Source organism: Hipposideros armiger, unplaced genomic scaffold, assembly GCF_001890085.2.
Source record: "Hipposideros armiger isolate ML-2016 unplaced genomic scaffold, ASM189008v1 scaffold_138, whole genome shotgun sequence".
Classification (NCBI taxonomy): Eukaryota; Metazoa; Chordata; class Mammalia; order Chiroptera; family Hipposideridae; genus Hipposideros; species Hipposideros armiger.
In genome coordinates, this window is record NW_017731488.1 from 2,296,757 (window position 1) to 2,316,271 (window position 19,515).

The 19,515-nt window shown below is 48.2% G+C and overlaps 1 protein-coding gene and 1 long non-coding RNA gene across 5 annotated transcripts in view; one reads left to right on the forward strand and one right to left on the reverse strand.

Annotated features, from left to right (window-relative positions):
- Window positions 1–6,549: 6,549 nt before the first annotated feature.
- LOC109386722 (uncharacterized) lies at window positions 6,550–8,565 on the forward strand. The gene is made up of 2 exons (XR_002124834.1): window positions 6,550–6,987; window positions 8,176–8,565. It is a non-coding gene; the product is annotated as an uncharacterized LOC109386722 (long non-coding RNA).
- Window positions 8,566–8,945: 380 nt separating this feature from the next.
- The window catches only part of CRYBG2 (crystallin beta-gamma domain containing 2), a 28,374-nt gene continuing 17,804 nt past the window's right edge, over window positions 8,946–19,515 (reverse strand). For 3 of the 4 annotated variants that reach the window (XM_019650098.1, XM_019650100.1, XM_019650101.1), the window contains 8 exons: window positions 19,271–19,303; window positions 19,036–19,148; window positions 15,846–15,975; window positions 14,047–14,186; window positions 13,545–13,668; window positions 11,804–11,962; window positions 10,282–10,441; window positions 9,940–10,178 (listed from right to left, as the gene is read on the reverse strand). In XM_019650098.1, the coding sequence (XP_019505643.1) occupies window positions 10,090–10,178; window positions 10,282–10,441; window positions 11,804–11,962; window positions 13,545–13,668; window positions 14,047–14,186; window positions 15,846–15,975; window positions 19,036–19,148; window positions 19,271–19,303 (948 nt within the window). In that variant the 3' untranslated portion in view covers window positions 9,940–10,089. Of the gene's footprint in view, window positions 9,920–9,939; window positions 10,179–10,281; window positions 10,442–11,803; window positions 11,963–13,544; window positions 13,669–14,046; window positions 14,187–15,845; window positions 15,976–19,035; window positions 19,149–19,270; window positions 19,304–19,515 lie in introns of those variants that run through there. The other variant, XM_019650099.1, reaches the window with a different exon arrangement.

A 19,515-nucleotide genomic window follows, 5' to 3' on the forward strand; every position in this document is an offset into this window, starting at 1 on the left:
GAAAACTGAAGCTCAGAGAAATATGAAGTGACTTGCTCAAGACTATGCAGGTGGAAAGAAGTAAAAGTGGATTAAAACCCAGGACTGTCTGCCCATAGAGCCTATGTTCTTTCTAGAAGCATCCACTTTAGTAGAACAGGCAGGCAAAGATAAGCCGAGGTGCAGGTGGTACAGGCCCACTGCCAAAGGAGGGGTTCAGGTGGAAAGTATACCTGGAGGTTGGAGGTGGGAGAGCTTTCTTGCCACTGAGCTGCTCCCAGAAAGTTCTCTGAGGCTTGAGGTATATGAGGAGAAAGTTTGAGATCATGCCAGGGTCAAGTGTTTTTTTGGGGGTTGGAGCCATGGTCAGGGGATTAGCAACCTTATACTGCCACCTTGCTTGTGTTCCTTCAGCAACGACCAACAGCATGGGAGACGGGGCTCTGGCCCCACGAGACCTGCTGTGGCCTCCCCACTGCCTCCTGCCTCAGCAAGACTGGGAAGCATGAATTGGCGTTTACCCAGGCATCAGAATTCACCATATACCTTCCTCCTACCCAGGGCCCAAAGCCTGGCCTGATATTCTGCAGCAGCAGACACTCAGCAAACATCTAGTTTGTGTGCGGAAGATGGGAGCCCTTTAACCTGGCAGGCCAGTTTATTACTTTTTAAATAACATTTATTGGGGGGAAGTCAGAGCCTTATTAAAAGTATACATTTTCATCATAGAAACTTGGAAAATAATAATAGCTATCATCTGAGGATATATTATGGATTATGGGTCAGCATAACTGAACAAGTCTGTGAGGCTCTGTCACTCACTAGCTGGCTATTCCTGCTCAAGCTACATCACTTATCTGAGCCTCAGTTTCCATATCTAAAATAGAGATACTCATAGAACCTACTTCACAGGGTTATTGTGCAAATTAAGTTCTCATAATATTATCACATTATTTTTAAAAGGGTGTTTTCCAAAAACGAAGTTATGATAAGGAATAAGAGTCTAAGCTCATCTAATATTTATATTTCTGACCTATATTTCTCTATCCTTCATTTTAGAGGGTTCTGGAAATCTTTCCTAGGTCTCTCTCTCGGCTCACATAAAATGTGAGTGTTGGGAGGACATTGAGGCCAATCTGTCCAGCTTCCAGGCTTACCCAGGATTCCCTCTGGACCTGTGGGATGGGAGCCATTGTCCTTTTCCTGATTCCATCCCATGGTGGATGTTCACTGCCTGAGCCTGACAATGGTGGAAAGGTCCTGGACTGGGAGGAGGGAAGTCCTGAGCAAGCCTCTTTCTGGGCCTGTTTACCGCCTATAGGCTGAGGAAGGAGAGAGACCCCAGCCCTGGAACTAAAGGGCTCTGGAAGTCTCTAGTCTTGAGAATGGACATAGCCCACTTTGCTTTTAGGTCATTTCCTGGAAGACACTTATCAGTTCTGAGCCCTTTAGGACTAAAGAGTTTATTGGGTCCTAACAGCTCAGGGGGGAAAGGTAAATAATAAAGGAGAGCGAGGTCCTCTAAGCCCATGCATTCCCTCAGCATAAACACCTGGCTCTCTCCCACCTTCCTCCTCTTCTCCACCCACATCACCATGGCCTTGGATCAAGCCCTTATTTAGCATATTTGGGGCCTTCCTATTATAAGTCCTGCCCTCTACCCTTCTCAGTGTTCCAGAAACTATCATGTTCTTTCCTATATTTAGTCCTCTCCTTCCAGTGGGAACATCTTCCTTTGGCTTTTCCCCTTAGGTAATCTCCCTTGATTCTTCAGACCTAGCTCAAATGTCCCCTCCTCCATGAAGAGCGCCCCCCCATTCCCTCAAGCAGAATTACATTCTACATTCTAATAGCCCTGCTGCCATTATAGCATTTCTTATTCAGTTTTGTGATTATTTCGGTATGCATCTCCCTTCTCTCTTGGACTATGAACTTCATCTTTCCAGACACACAGTAGTTATTGAGAAATTGCCTGAAATGTATGAATGGACAGATGAATGGATAGATGAAGATTTACCTTGGAGAGCTCTATGGTGCTATTGGATCACAGACCTCTGTCAGTGAGGATGAAAGATGTAGGGCAGATCACACTGTAATACGCGCTGCAACCCCCTTCCCCTCCCTCCATCCCTACTGTACTCCATTCCATCATTGAGCTCAAGTACATACTGAGCACCTGCTCTATATGGGACTGATAGGCCCTGGGGACAGTCATCAAAGAACACTGTGACATTGAAACAGGAAGTGATCTGAAGTGTTTTGCATAGCTAGGTCCCTCTTGTTCTGCAGCTCTCAACACAAATATTTCCCCTGAATAGTCTTCTCCGAACACTTACCTAGAATATATTCTTCTTCTATTTCTCTTTTCTCACATTACCCTCCTGACTTCTTCATACCATTTATTGAAATCTGAAAATACCATTATTTTTTGGTCTGTCTTTCCCCATTCAAATGTTAGCTCCATAAGAGCAGGAACTCTGCCTTTTGGTTCACTTCTGTGTCCCCAGGGCCTAGAACAGTACCTGGCACACACCAGGCACTTAATAAATATACAAGATTTATGCTATAATATTTTCTTATGAGCTATCTTCCGTGTTACTAATTCTCTCTTCACTTGTGTCTAATCTGGTATTAAACCAATCCACTGAATTCTTAATTTCTATTATTGTATTTTTAAGTTCACAAATTTCCATTTGGACCTTCACTGCAATTTCCAGTTCTCAGTCTTGTCTTTTATGTCTTTAAATATGCTAAACATTGTTATGTGAAAGTTTGGTTGTTAATTCAATTATCTGGATCTTCTGTGTAACTTTCTACTATTTGCTGCTTCTCATGTGTTTGTTTTTTGTCATGTTGTCTTTCATTTTTGTGAGCCCTGGGCTGTTGTTTCCTGTTCACTCTTACCCCTCAGGTGTTACCTTTTATGGTCCCAACCCAAGACAGGGGTGGAGATGAGGCAGTTTATTAGGGTCCTTCTTTCTTAGCAGGTCTTGAACTATAGATTTTTCTTTATAGAAAGCTCTGCTAATTCTCAGCTGTCTCTTCTGAAAGCAGCATATACTTTTAGGGGAAAAGCACCCCCAAATGACGGGCTCACCTCTCTTCCCCTATTCTGCATTAGTAACTCTCCAATACTTAGTCTGCTGTTGCCCCATAATAAGTATTTACTAACTGGATAAACACAGGTATGCAAGGCTTGGAGGTGGGAGTAGTTGCCTTATATTCACCCATTCGTTCGGCTGTCCCTACTCTGTGCCATGTTCTGTGCTATGCTGGGTTATAGAAGTGATGACAAGACCTAGTATCCCTTCAAGGGACCAGACCATATTCTTAGCAGACAATCTTTAGAGCAGAGGCCAACAGAAGAGGCTCTTGGAACACTAAGGAACTTTTTTTTTTTTTTTGAAGGACTTCCCTGGAGGAAGTGAAAAGTTTACCAGGGGAAGTGGTTTCTGAGCTAAGTCTTGAAGAACATATCGCAGTTTGCCAGATAAAATAATTAGAAAGGGATTTCCTTACAGAGAAAACACATGGGGTGTAAAAGAACCTAGAGCAGCTGGGGAGATGCAAGCTGGGTGTGATAGAACCCAAAACATGAGGCTGGGGAGGAAGGTTGGGGCCTTGAATGTCACACTAAAGAGGTTGGCTTGATCCCTGGAGAGAGTTGTAGTGGGTGTGGACTGAGATTTCCCATCTTGCTAGTTAAGGTTCAGAATTCAGGTTTGGAGAAGGTGAATAGTAAGACACTGAAATCAAGAGACAAACTAAGTTCTCTGGGCTCTTTACGCTTTGTGACCAGAATTGTGTCCATCCAGATGTTGTCAAGACAGAACAAAACTGCTCAGAGGGCAGGAGAGGAAAAGGTGTGAAACCCCTCTTCTCTCAGGTATTGACAGATTCCAGACGCCCTTCCATGCCCCAAGTCCTGATGACCCTTAAAAACCCTTCCAGCACCCACAAGACCCCCCCACCACTAGCAGCTCAGGCGCACACCATAGCAGAGGCTCAGATGTAGAAATGAAATGTCTGGGATTTACAAATATGAGCCTGGCATGTAAATACCCTCACATGCATCCCCAGCATGGAGAAGGTACAACCCAGCTGGCCCCAGGGCTTAGCCTGTCCAGCTGCCTCTTCATAAGAGGGGGAAAGATTGCTCAGTATGACAGAGTTGATTTTCAGCAGAGCAATCTTGGACTTCAACATGGGCCTCCTGTCTCCTGGGCCAGTGACCTTCCAGCACCTGCTACTTCCCCAATTCTCATGAACCCCCAGAATCACCCACCCCCACAGGTGTACCAGAGGCAGCTGAGACTTGAGTTAGGGTCCGGAGAGGTGTCTGGCGAAGGAGCTGATGGGGGTGGGCAGTGGTGGGTAGCTGAGAGCTCCTCCCGTTTCCCTCCCCACTTCACCCCGAGGGGCTTCCAAACTCCTGTCCCCTCTCTCTGCACTGCCTAGTTTACTCTTACTAGTGGACTCAGTTCTTTTTAGCCAGGTCTGGAGGCCCCTAAGGGCCCACTCGGTTTTGGTTTTGGTTTTATTTTGAGGCTTGCAACAGGAGGCCCAAAACCATAGAAGGGAAGTGAAAGGGTTCCCTTTTACTAACTGGCGTATAAATGAGATTCGAAACAGACTAAGAAATAGAGAGTGGACCGGCCGAGTGGCGCATTGGTTAAGAGCTGGCTTGAGGGCTGGCCAAGTGGCTCAGTTGGTTAAGAGCTCTCTCAAGAGTGCAAGCTCTGAGCAACAGCGGTTCAAGTCCCTGCCCAAGCTGAGCCGCTGCTGAGCTGCCAACAGGTGGCAGGATGGCTCAGCTATTAAAAAAATAAAATAACATATAGAGCTGGCTTGGGACGCCAGCTCTGAGCCGTAGGGCCCTGGTACAGATCGCACATGAGGGCCAGTGACACTGCCCTCTACAGCTAAGATGCTGAACAACAGCTCAACCTGGAGCTGGGCTGCCGTGAGTCGCAGGCGACAGCGTAGGCTGCAGCCCCTGCTGCAGTGGGCTGCCATAAGCTACCGTGTGGGGCCTGCAGCCAGCATGAGCATCCGGCAGCTGGTGTGAGATGCCATAAGCTGCCGTGAGCGGCCGTCCAATGGCCGGTGAGCCACTGCCTCACCCAGGAAGAGCGCAATGATAATACCAACATGGGCCAATGAAGCAACATTCTCCACAACTAGACTGAAGAACAAAACTACAGCAACTTATCTGTTCCCCTTCCCAGACCCCCCAGTGCTGTTCCCCTCTCCCAATTCCCCAATAAAACCTTAAAAAAAAAAAAAGAAAAAAAAGAAAGAAATGGAGAGAGGGTGAGGCTGGAGCTGGGCTACAGAGCCAACCCCAGGTCCTCCAGGAGGAAGAGGGACAGAGGATTGAGATTTAATCAGTGACTTCTAGGGAAGCCTTGGAGGTTACATACATGGCAGTAGCTCCAGGCAGACCTGGATTCAACTTCCAGTGTGATTGGTCCCCCCATTTATTACCTTGGAAAAGAAACTTAACATCTAAACCTCAGCTTCTTCACCAAGAAAATGGGAATAGTTATAAAACATGCAGAGCCCCACTGAGACAATAAAGTGAGAGAATGTACAAAGAACGAAGAATAGAGCACCATGCAAGCAGCTTTGTGATTCACCTCAGCCCCTACCCCTTGCTGACTCTTCACAGCCATTCCCCACCCCAAATGCCTTCCACTGCAGTTTAGTCACCTGACCGTCCCTCCACTAGCACTCCTCCCATCCATCCAAGATTGATACAAACAACCCATCTTTACCCAAATCACAAAATGCTATGTCTTAAGAAATTCCAGAAATAATTCACTTGTGTTCTCAGTTGAAATGACAAATATGAGGCCTGAAGGAAATGGGCCTACCCAGAAGCTAGGTTTCCGGATTCCTAATGCGGTGCCCTTTCGTTTCCATAGAAATCTACCATCCTGCCCCACCCATCTCCACACCTCAGTGTCCTGAACCCAAGGAGCCGTCTACAACTTTACCCTGAAACCTAAATTTATCCCAACCTTTTCGCTTTCAGCCCCAATCTTCTTAAAAAACATTTTCTATAACTATTTACTATGTGTTGGCACATTCAAATGAGTTATATTACATTGAATCTTCTGGCCACTCTTTTTTCTTTTTTTTTTTTTTAAAGATTTTTATTGGGGTATTGGGGGGATGGGAACAGTGCTGGGGAATTGGAGGAAGGGGAACAGACAAGTTGCTGTCCTTTTGTTCTTCAGTCTAGTTGTGGAGGACGTTGCTTCACTGGCCCAAGTTGGCACCATCATTGTGCTCTTCCCGGGTGAGGCAGATCAGTCCCCGGCTTCTGGAAGGCCGCTTACTGCGGCTGCTGGCCGCTCACGCTGGCTGCTGGCTACATACGGTAGCCCATGGCAACCCACTGCCACAGGGGCTGCAGCCTACGCCATTGCCGTGACTCACAGCAGCCCAGCTCGAGCTGTTGTTCAGCATCTTAGCTGTAGAGGGCAGTGTCACTGGCCCTCATATGCAGGATCCGAACCGGGGCCCTCTGGCGTCCCAAGCCAGTTCTTAACCATCGCGCCATCGCGCCACTTGGCCGGCCCTGGCCATTCTTTTATTAAAGGCTGAGAGGGTACAGTTCCTGGCCCAGGGTCTCAGAGTTTGCAGGTGATTAAACCAAGATTCAATCCCCAGTAGGCATAACTCTAAGGCCAGTGCCCTATTTACTGCCCGCTGGTTTGCCTATCTCCCATTCCCTGGGATTTGGCTGGGTCCCAATCCAGAATGTATCATTAGCCAGGGCCTTAGAACCTAGGGCCTCAAACTAGAGATCTGTAGAAGGAAGCAGCACCTCATAGGCCCGCCTTCCTCTCCATCTGCCCCACCTCCCTGGTTCAAAAGGGGCCTGCAGAGAGCTCTGTGCACATCTCCAAAAGCTGCTGTCAAGACAGCTACTAAGATCCTTCCAAGATGAAGAGCTTCCTCTTCCTCCTATTCATCATCAGCCTCCTGGTTATGACTCAGGTAAGAGCAGCCCTCAGCCACGGGCACTCCCACCTAGGACTCCCCAGACCTGCTGGCAGGGAAGGGAGGGAATGCAGGATCCTGGATACCCAGTCTTCTCCCATGGGACCCCATGCAGACAGGCTCCAGCAGGGGAACCAAGGACTCGGGGTGCCTGGCTCCCAGCCTTCCAGCCCTTCTGGCTGGGGTCAGACTGCTTGAGGGCTGCCCCTGAACAGAAGCCTGTACCTGAGGCTCAGGAGCATTTACAGGTGCCAAGCACACCCTACCCAAGGGGCGCTGTGGAATTATGGGGAGTTAAGAGGCTTGGAAAGACAGCTCTGAGTGAGAGTAGCATCGACCCACAGGGAACCTGGGGAACTGGTCTTATTGGGAGGCTGCCAGGAAGTGTTCAAGTGCAGCCTGCTCCAGTTTTGGAGGTGGCAGGGAAACCCCGGGGTAGAGAAGCCTGGGTGTTTGGGCCTGTAGAGGTGGTAGAAATCTCCCACTCCAGACGTAGCTGGAGTCTCAAAACCAACTGCTATTCCAGGAGGCAATGTCAGCAGTATCGCATGTGCCCAGAGGGCTCTAGTCAGCACAGGAACCAGGAGCCATCATGTTCTTGATCAAGAACAGCTTGATCAAGCATCAAGAAAAGCTTGAGCACCATTAGAAACAGCTTACTTCTCCATCATGAGCAGTTTTAGTTGCAGTTTGATCAAGCATTGAGAACAGTTTGATCACCATCTGGCCATTACCTCGGGGATGAAATCACCCCCTCCCCCCCATCTATTCATTCACCCACCCACACGTTGCCAGTGCCTTCTCACCAGCCCGCAACAACTATGATGGATTCTTCTCCCTATTCAGAAGATGAGCAAACTGAGGCTCAGAGAGGCTAGGCCCCCGGCCCAGCTAGTAAGGTCAAGGGCTGGGGCCACAGGCTCCCCAATCTTCCACATGCTGGAGGAGCTGGTGGCCTGGTGCAGGTAACAGACATGTTCTACGGGAGGTGGGTCAGGGGCTGCCTCTGACTCTGCCTGTGTCAAGGCAGGAAACAGCCAATCGTCTCCACAGGACCTGGTATCAGAAGTCACGATCATGGGACAGAGAAGTGAGGACTATTGTATGGGGGTGGGGGGAACTGTGTCTCTAAACAACAAACATGAGATTCAAAAGTCCTCTGAGCTTGCTCTACTTCTCTTGCAGGTACAAACTGAGGTCTTGGTAAACAAGAATTCCACCAGCTCCACCAAGAATGCGGCCCCAGCACTCAGCTGCCTAGGTGGTGGCAGTGTCCTTCTCTTCTTGACCAACACCCTCATCCAGCTCCTTCACCTCAGCTGAAGTGACATGCCTCAGCCCTGGCCCTGTGTCCCCTGAGACAGCTGCCACCATCGCTAGCAAGAGAAGCCCAACCCCACCCTCCCTACCCCACCCCCAGCCCTGGAATCCTTGGAAAGTGTTGATGCCAGAAATCACCAGTTGTGGGAATTGACAGGCGGTGCTTTGGGAACAACGGCCAACACAGGGAGGTACTGATGTGGAGGGGCTAGCATCACCCAGCTGGGGGTCAATAAAGTTGTCCTGTACTTGGAATGGGGTTCTGTGTGTGGTCACTGGACATCACTGGGCCCCAAGAGCCAGGTCTGCAGTAGCGCCAAGAGCCTCCCACGCCCTCATCAGCAGGAGCTGGTGTCAGGGAGCTCCCATCCCAGCTTCCCTGCCCCGAAGCCCAAATGCTGAGGCCCCTCCCCTTAGGATCACCTTGCAGGGAAGGGCCCAGAACCTACCATCTTCGCCATCCCCTTTAGTTTCATTTGCTTCACCTGTCCCTGAGTGTTTGGGAATGATGGTCCCAGTGGAACCCTCCCCCCACCTAGACCCTAAATCGCCCCAGTTGCAGAGACTCAGAGAACCTTCCCCCTCCCCCCAACTATCTGGGTATCTTCAGAGTGACAGATTCAGAGAGAACAAGCCCCCTCCTAGTCTCTAGGCATTCCCAGCCTCACAGACATCCTCACGTCTCCAACCATGGAGTGGGGAGGGCTGAGAAGAATAAAGAGGCAGCTGTCCACTTTTGCCCTATCTACCTATGGGAAGGGAGATAGAACAAACAGCTGCTCTAACCATTCCTACCCCCTCCTACCCCTCCTGGGTTGGGATGATGGTATTGGGGGCTGTAGAGAGGGAAAGGAGCCCCAGAGAAGGCCACAGTGGCCTTGACCATCTCTGCCTCTTCCTAAGGACCCTGGCCAAGAGGCCGAGAAGTGCCTGCTAAGACTGGGGGACGGAGGAGCTGCTGCTCTTCTCTGTCCTGCCCTCTCTGAGCTGGGGTAGGGACACAGACCCCCTATTCTGGCTTCTTTGACTGAGGCCAAACCTTTAGGCCTTGAGACCAGAGCCGAGGGAAATTGAGACGAGCCTTGGTAGGCAAGGCCCGTAGGGTGTGGCTCCCCTACTCACCTCTCCTGCCCTGCCTACTGTGCCTCCAACCCACTGAACTTCCAACTTTCACCCCCGGACTTGTCTGCATGGCTAGAACGCGGCCTCTGCCACCCTCTAGCCTGGCTGACTCCTTCCCATACTCCACATCTCAGCTGAGCAGCCTGCCGATTCCCTAAATGGTTTAGGTCCTTCCGCTGTGCATCCCTCCACTTCTGTCCTTACCCTGTCACTGAGAGATCACCCTACTCATGGGAATCCTCCGCTGCTGAACCTGTGAGTCCCCTCGGGGGAACTTGATCAAGGGGCCTGGTTCATGTGTGTGCCCCCACAGTTTAGTGCCAGACCTAGATGAGAGCAGGCTCTCAGAACACATCATCTGAGGTGACCGCAGTAAAAACAAAAACACCTCACTCACCAGTTAGTCTGGTCCCAAGGCTCCCTCTGGTGGCAGAGGGAAGCCTTACCTCTGAGTTCCAGACCTGGAGCAGGGAGGGAAGAAGCCAGCCTGAGAGTAGGAAGAAGACAGGTGAATAAATTCCTACCCCACCCTTAAATATTAGGGTGCACAGAGATGAGGATACTGGGAGCGTATTAGAAAACAACTTATATTACAACAACAAAACCTATACAAACATTTCATCCTAGGGAAAGCCGCCAGGGCTGGGAGGGTGAGTATCAAAGCACATGAACAGTCCAGATCTGGGATGGCCTGTCCTCTGCCAGCTCCCACAGCACCACATGGTCCCGGTCATAGCCCCGGCCACCTGGGGAAGCGGGTAAGAGATGGGGAGATGGTCAAAGAGAGCTGGGGACTCCACCACCCTCAGCCCCCACAGGCTGCTTTTCCCACACACCCCCCTGCCTTACCCTTCACATCTAGGATCCGGCCTTCGAACATCTGGCTGCAGATGTGGCCCGATTCATTGATGCTCCACGTCTGGCGGGGCAGGCGGCTCTCAGCCCATAACACCACCTTGGAGCCTGAGCTGGGGGGCCCAATCACCTGCAGGCTCATGGTGTGGGCCACCTGAGGCCCCAAGATTTCGTCAAGTACTATTCCTCCCCACCCTACAGGGACTCCACCAAATCCAACACACCCTGAATCCTGACTCTTATGGACTGTGACTCTGGGCAAATCTCTTAATTCAGAGCTTTGGTTTTCCTGGGGATGGGAATCCCCAAGTGCTGGTTATGGTAAGGGTTCAATGTGAGAAACCATGAAAGGGTTGAAAAATATTAGCCCCTCCAGGAAGCCTTCCATGACTGACTTTAGCATCAGATAAGCTTCAGCACACTTATTGCCAATGTGACCTTCAGCCAGTTACTTAACTTCTCTGTGCTCTGCTTTCCTCACCTCTAAAATGGAGAGTAAAATAGGACCTGCCCATAGTGCCCTCTAAGGATTATATGAGGTAATATAATGTGAAAGGCTTAATGCAGCATCTGGCACAATGCCAGTGTTCCCTCTCATTCTAAGTAAAAGGCAAACCCCCTTTAATAGCCTAGAAAGACCTACACCCCCATAACCTTTCTGATCTCATCTCCTGCTACTTCTTCCCTCATTCACTTCACTCCAGCCATTCTAGTCCCGGAAAATGCCGGACATGTTCCCACCTCAGGGCCTTTACACTTGCTATTCCCTCTGCTTAGTACACTCTTCCCTCAGACATCTGCATGGCTGCCTCCCTCAAATGTCACCGTCTCAGAAAGGGCTCCCCTCACCTATTGCACTTTTTATCATCTAAGGTCCTAAGATATTTTACTCATTTAAGTTGTTTCTGCCTCTCCCCACTAGGATATAAGCTTCAGGATGGCAGAAGTCGTTTGTCTTCTTCACCACTGTATCCCCAGCACCTAGAACAGGGCCTGGCACATAGTAGGTGCTCAGGAAATGTTTGTGGAGTGAATCTATCATTATTAATCAGATCCAAGTTCTGTCACAGAATAACAGAGCTGGGAAGTCCCTTAGAAGCATTTGATTCACCGGCTGAGTGGCTCAGTTGGTTAAGAGCTCACTCAAGAGTTTGAGCTCTTAGCAACAGCGGTTCAAGTCCCGGCCCGAGCTGAGCAGCCGCTGAGCTGCCAACAGGTGGCAGGATGGCTCAGCTAAAAAAAAAAAAAAAAAAAAAAAAAAAAAAAAAAAAAAAAGAAGCATTTGATTCAATGCTCTTGTTTTGCAGATGGGAGACTGAGGCTCAGAGAAGAGCCTGAATTACCCAGGGGTGCACAGCGTGCAGTCTCCACCTCCCCAGTGTTCTGGTGTCTGTGTGTGTCTCTCTGTCTCTCTGGCCCAGGGGTGGGTCCTGTTTCTGACTGAGCTGGGACTTCCTGAGGTTGCCTGTGTGTGCCTGGGTCCCTGATGCCCCTGTCCCAGTCCCTAAACCTGTACCTGGTTCTTCAGCAGCCCATCTTCGTAGTACCAGATGCAGCTGCCTCCAGGTCTGGGCTCGGAGACCACCACACGGCCCGCCTTCATGTCCTCCACGCGCTCAGGCACTGCCAGGAATCCCCCCAGTGCCGCATTCCAGAGGCGGAAATAAGCCCGGCGCTGGTGAATGGGGGAAGCTGAGAGTCAGGGCTCCCTGGGCCCCCAACACCCTCCAGTATCCCAAGCTCCTGAGCCCTCCTTCCTGCCCCTAAACCTTCCTTAGCCCTGCTTTAAGTCATCCCTTATTTCCCACACAAATACCAAGGGCACATCCGTAGCACATGTCCAAACCCACACAGTTCCATGTCCATAGATACCCACAGACATGTGTAGAGGGACACACTAGCAGATGCACTCAAGGTCCACATGGTTGCACAGAAGTTTGCAGCAGATACAATACACGACTACTCACAGCCATGCAAACACACATCCTAACCAATGCACGGGTCCCCCCAGCTTACCCCACACCAGGCACTTATGCTTGCTAAAGAGATGGATGCATGTAGGGACACAGACATGCGCGCGCACACACACACACACACACACACACACACACACACACACACACACTCACACTCATGCTGAAGAGGTACCATGCATGGTCAGACATCAGACCAGGCTCTGACACAAATCAGTTGGGGGCCTCAGATACTGGTGATGATAGTAATAGTAATAAGAATCACAGCTAACATCTGTGGAGTGCTGACCCACTCAAGCACTGTTCTAAGGGCTTTACATACACTATTTATCTTCAGTCCCCCAAACAACTCCATCATGTGTATAACCCCATTTTAAAGATGAGGAAGCTGAGGTCCATGAGCTACAGTACTTGCCCAAGATTGCAGAGCAAATCCTTGTTCACTTCTCTGGGCCTTTTATTTCCCCATCTGTAAAATGTGGGGGTTGGAGATAATCTCCAAGATTTCTTCTAGTACTAATGTTATAAGAGTCTGTGAATATAGGGGCCACACAATATAGGGCCCTCACACTGTGACACTCTCAACAGTGTCACAAACACAGGCACATGTAGTCATAAACACACTCTCACAGATGTGTACACACACACACACACACACACACACACACACACACACACACAACCACAGGTCACCTCCAAAGCACACAGACACATGGACACAAATGATATCAGACACAGAAATAGCCTCAGACGGGCACATGTGCACGCACGCACACCCACACACGGCTGTGCCTCCACATTAACGCGCATGTACAGAAATGAGACACATATCCAGACATGTAGACACAGCGTTTCCCAAAGTGAGGTGTGTTTACTACTGCTGGGAGGTACATGAGATAATTTTCAGCCTTACATGGATAAACTTATTGTTAAAACTTTAATGGTAATGTATATATTATTTTATAATTATTATTTAATTACTATATTGTCTTATAGTAATATATATAGTAATATAATTACTATAGTAAGGAAAAATCATACATCCACATCAAACCCATGATTTTATGAATATTATTCCTTAGGATAAGGCTAGAGTAAAAAAAAAAAAAAGGTGAGTTGATTTATTAGAGAAAAATATTAAGTAAATAATGGTTAAGAGGAATGATGATGTGGCAAAAATCGTGACAAAAGCACACAAGCATTGAGTTTGGGAAACATGGGAAACACACACATCCATACCCAGATAGGCCCACACAGACACGCTCCATCCGACATGCTACCCACCTGCTTGATGGGATAGAGGGAGCCCACCCTCTGGGTCCCACTGTAGGTCAGCCAGTTGGTGATCTCACAGCTGCCCACCAGCCACTGGCGGCCCCGGAAGTCGCTGTGCTCACACAGTACCCAGCTGGGTCCAGCAAGTGCCAGAGACACAGAGAAGACAGATAGACAGACACGGGGGAGAAGGAGGCACAGATGTCAGAACATTCTCCACCTCCTTTTTTCTCTTGCTGGGACTCCTCTGCCTGGGGTTAGGGTCCCAGCGGGGGAGAAGGAGGCTGGAAAGTGGATTTGAGGTTTGCAGGGCAGAGGAGGGTCCTGGACAGCAGCTCCCCCCCCGCCCCCCCCCAGGGTCCAAGCTAAGAGTTAATGACCCTCCTCAGTCTTACTTCTCCCTCCCTCTTGGCTGGGAGGGGAGAGGAGAAGTTGGGAGGGGGAAGGGGCCAGGGACCCAGCACTAACTCACTAGCAGCCCCTAATCCTGTGCGCCCCACAATCCACTCACATGCCCCCCTGGATCCGCACAGACAGCACGTGGTTATTGAAGCCCTCGGCTTGCAGGCTCCGCACCTCCCTGTTGAGCTCAATCTCCTTCCCCTCAAAGCACTCCAGTCCATACAGAAAAATGGAGGGCTCTGAAAAGTGCTGGGGGCAGGGGAGCATGGAGAAGGGGTGAGGCTACAAGAGCCTGCGCTCCAGACTCTCAGCCCCCTGACTCCCAGATGGGGATTTCAGGCCCTCTTTCCTCCTGACTCCTAGACACGCCAGCTGGGTGTCCCCCAGATTCTCAGATACAGAATGTGCTAGACTGGGCCTCCCCTTGCCCCTCAAACCTCCTCCCCAATAAATGGCACTTCTAAGAATAATATTAATACTAAGAATAACATACTAATAATACTGGTAATTATAGCAGTTCTCATATATTCAGGGCTTACTACATGCCAGATTCTGTGCTAAGCGCTTTACCTGACCTTATAATCTCTCAACAACCCTTTGAGGTAGGTGCTATCATTATCTCTGCTTAGCAGAGGGGAAACTGAGGCTGGAGAAGATTAAACCACTTGCTCAAGGCCCTAAAGCCGGGTTTCAGAGCCAGGTCTATCTGCCTTCAGAGGCCAGTGTGTAGTTGTAAGGAGCTTGGACTCAGGAGCTGGGCTGCCTCAGGGAGAACCTGGCTCTGCCTGTTTACCAGCTGTGTGACCTGGAGCAAGGCACATGACCTCTCTGTGCCTCAGTTTTCACATCTGGAAAAGGGAGATAGTAACAGTAACAAACCGTATAGGGTTGTGGTGAGAATTAAATGCCTTAGTATAGGAGGCCTTATAATACTGCCTGGGGGGCCGGCTGAGTGGCTCAGTTGGTTAAGAGCTAGCTCAAGAGTTTGAGCTCTGAGCAACAGCGGTTCGAGTCCAGCCCGAGCTGGCAGCCGCTGAGCTGCCAACAGGTGGCAGGATGGCTCAGCTAAAAAAAAAAAAATACTGCCTGGGGGTGGCCGGTTAGCTCAGTTGGTTAGAGCGCTGTGCTCATAATACCAAAATTGCCGGTTCGATTCCCACATGGGCCACTGAGTTGCACCCTCCACAACTAGATTGAAACAACTACTTGACTTGGAGCTGACGGGTCCTGGAGAAACACACTGTTCCCCAGTAAAATGAAAAAAAAAAAAATTTGCCTGGAGCATGGTGTGTGTTCAGTAAAAGTAAGCCGTCTGTTCATACTGCTGCTGCTGGCCCACCTAGCCAGTCACCAAGTTCTACAGACATTTGCTCTTTAATATGGCCCATGTCACTTCTCTCCCTCTCTTCCCTGGTCCAGGACATCACGATTTATTCTGGCTTACTATAGCAGCGACCCCTTGCCTTGCCCCCACCCATCCGTCCTCCACACGAGAGCAGAGCCATCTTTCTATGTCATTCCTCTCTGCACAGAACCACCGCCTCAGCAGTCCAGGCCCTGTTTCCAGCCCAACCCAAGTGCTAGTTCCTCCTGCCCCTGTATCACTTCTGTATCTGGACACACCACTCTGCACTGTAGTCTTTATGTCAATGTAACCATGGGTTCCTTGAAGGTGGGGCTGGGTCTGATTTATTTCAGTATCCCCAGGACCTATCCTAGGAGGTGCTCAACAAACTTCTAGTAAGTTGAACTGGCTTTGAAGTCCTGGGGTCAGGGGGACCTTGGGTGGTTCTGAGAAAGGCTAGATTCAAGCCCCAACAGCCCACTCAGCAGTGAGAACAGGCTCAGGATGCTCCCAGCTGCACCACCTGCCTCGGGGGTTGCCTGGAACTGGACAGGTGCACTCACCAGGGGTATCTTCCGGAGAGAGCCCAGGACTGTGGAGGCTAGGCAGCCCATGGCCGTGAGAGTGGGGAACTCGCCTTCAGAGAGAATGTGCTGGTCACCCTCAAAGTTCTTCTCATCAAACAGGATCCAGCTGGGGAAGGGAAAGAGTGGGGGGGGGTGTGAGTGGGTGGATATTTGAGCCTGCCCTGTCCTCCGCCTGCCCAGGACCCCTCAGATACAACAAAGTGGATGCACACTTGATCGTGACCCCCAGTCCAGGGCAGGTCAAGGACGAACAGGCACTGCAGCAACAGGGACTGAAGTCAGACTTAAGAAAGAACTGACTGAAATCATACTGCCCTGATTGAGGAAAATTTGGTGATAACAAGCAAAACTCTACGCACAATTACTCAGCAATCCTATTTCTTGGAATCCATCCCAAGGAACCCCTTCAAAAACATGAAATGACACATGCACAAGGCCATTCATGATAGCACTGTTTGCAATGGCAGAGTGGAAACAGTTCAAATGTCCATCAGTATGCAACTGGTTGAATACACTAAAAATCTGGAGTATAATATAACAGTAAAAAGGAATGACGAGGAGCTTTTAAAGAGATATAAAGTGATCTCCACAAATTGTTAAGTAAAAAACAAAACCAAGGTGTATCATAGTGTTTATAGTATGTTCCTTTTTTAAAAATTGAGATATAATTCACATACCATAAAATTCATTCTTTTAAAGTGTACAATGGTCCAGTGGTCTTTGGTATATTCACCAAGTTGTAGTATGCTCTTTTTGTGAAAGAAAATGAGGGAGGAGGGAAACAAAATATATCTGGTTCCTATAGTTATATGTAAATTTATATGAGTGTATATTGGCTTATATCTTCAAAAAAAAATGGATAAACTAAACACTAAAAAAAAATAATAATAGGGCCGGCTGAGTGGCTCAGTTGATTAAGAGCTCACTCAAGAGTGCGAGCTCTGAGCAACAGCGGTTTGATGCCCGGCCTGAGCTGAGCAGCCAACAAGTGGCAGGATGGCTCAGCTAAAAAAAGAAAGAAAGAAAAGTAATAATAATAATAATAACCAATAAGGAGAGGGAAAGAAAAAGGGCAGAGATAGAAGCTAAAGTTTATAAAACTTGACTTTGGAACTGCTAAGAACTGAATTTTGTGTCTCCGCAAAATTTATATACTGAAACCTTAACCTCAAATAATGGCCTTTGGGAGGTAATTAGATTTAGATAAGGTCATGAGGGTAGACACCCCTGATGGGATTAGTGTCCTTGTAAGAAGAGACAGGAGCTCTCTCTCCACCATGTGGGGTCACAGCAAGAAGGCAGCCATCTGCCAGCCAGGAAGAGGGCCCTCACCAGGGAGCTGAATCGGCCAGCACCTTGATCTTAGACTTTCCAGCCTCCAGAACTGTGAGAAAATAAATTCCTGTTGTTCAAGCCACCCAGTGCATGGTATTTTGTTATAGCAGCCCAAGCTGACTACATTGTAAATATGTAATTAAAAAACAGAATTAAATAAAAATGAAAAAGATCCCTAAAAATTGAAATAAATTAAATTAAATTAATGAACCTAACTGTATATCAGGTTGGTGGCATAACCACACAGCAAAATAGCACATTCTTTTAAATGTCTTAATAACATAATATTTTGAACTATAAATGCCAAATGGGATGTAGGTGAATGTCCTGAGGACAAAAAGAACCACGGAGAAAATTCAAACAGCATTCACTGGTTTTTACTGATAGTAGTAATATTAGTATTATAATTTTGAAACACTTAGCATGCAGATTTTGGTCTCTAAATACCATTTTGACTAAAATGAACTACAGTTCATTGAGAAATGGCTGATTTCAAGAATGGACCAAAAAAATGCAAAATTATCCTGGAGCATCTTATTTTACCAGAAAAACAAGGAAGTTTTATACATATATACATAAAAAAAATCTTTTGGGACCATATCAAAAGGACCCAGGAGGTAATTTGAAGGGCCTCCCATTTGCCAAAGATGAAGCAATTGGAGCACACAAACGAAGAGTGACTCCAATGGACTGAAGCATTTCAAATACATAAGAATCCATGAGTTCATAACAATAATTTAAACAAATCTTCATTGGTCAGCTTTGGAGGTTGCTAGAGCACCAATTCAGAAATTATTCTGAATATCGTTTAAGAGAAAGAGGCAAACATTGATCCTTGAGAAAGATCAAACTGCTTTTTTTTGTATAAACTATTACAGGTAAACAAATAGTTGAAAAGGGAAATTCTTCTTTGTAGAAGTAGTCCTGCTAATATATTAGAAAGAATAACAAAAAATTTGGAAATCATCATTTTGTAATGTCTAAAGAAGTAATGGATCTAGGCAATTATCATCAATGGATACTAAAACCATTAAATGGGAAATCTTATGATGTAGGGAATCTTAATATCTATCATTCAAGGTGGGGCAAGCAGACACAGGCCTCCGTGATGTGATACAGTGGGAAGTACACAGCACCACCTACAGTGTCTTGCCAACAAAACAAAACAACCTCAATCTCATCAAGTCTCTAGATCTAACAACCAGTTTACAGGAAGTATGGGGCACAGAAAAACAAGTTAAAAGACACCGCCAGGAAGCAAGAGCCAACGACAAAAGATGGGAAACTCACAGGGCAAACTATTGGGTTTCTCAAACAGTTTGGGGGTGGGATGGGGCCGGGGAGGCTTGTTATACATTAGAGACCAAATACACTGTGCGAACCTTGTTTGAATCCTGAGAAAAACAAACCAATTTTACAAAGGCATTTTCTGAGAAAACTGGAGAAATTTGAACATGGGCTGGGTATTAGGTAATATTAATAAGTTATTGTGAATTTTATTAGCTGTGATAATAGCTTGTGGCTCTGTGTGTGTGTGTGTGTGTGTGTGTGTGTATGTGCATGTGTGTATCCTTTCTTATAAGAGATATGGGATTCTTTATACTATACTATCTACAAGTTTTACATTTTCCATTAAAATTTTATTTTACTTTGTTTAAGATTGAATGAGTCGGGACAGAATAGCTAATTTCAGGGAAGTCTGAGTAAGAAAATCATTTGAAAGAAGGGCCCTCTTCCTGCAGCCCCGATTTCCAAGCTGAGTTAAGCGCTTCAGATGGACAAGTGTGTCCTGCTTCCCGCACCTCGAGCCTTCCCTCCCCCACGTCCTCACCTGCCGCCGTGGACACGGCAGGACTGGGGCTGGAAGGAGGCGGGCAGAGAGGTCTGGTCATCCTCGAATGAGATGTGATCTCCCAGGAAGTCGGGACCAGAGAAAAGCTGAATCTGGGGGTAGAGACGGGAATAGATGAGAGTAAAGGAGGGCGATGGAGTGAGGCAGAGAGAATGGGGAAGAGATTGGAAATGAGGGAAGAGGAGAGAGACATAGGCTCCCACCAGCTCCTTACCTTCGAGACAAAGTGTAGATTGTGCTCTCCGACCTGAAGGAAGAGACCAAAGTTTCGAGACTTAAGGAGTGCACCAGCCGCTAGCCTCAGTTCTGGTTTGTCTCAATATTCGGGAACCTAACCGTAACTCTCCCAGAACTCCGATCCGTATTAGCTCCGCCCCTTCCAGAGGCCCCGCCCCCACGAGCTCGGGACTGGGTCCTTCCAGTCCCGCTCCTCTGCAGTGGGCGCATCTCAGAATCCAA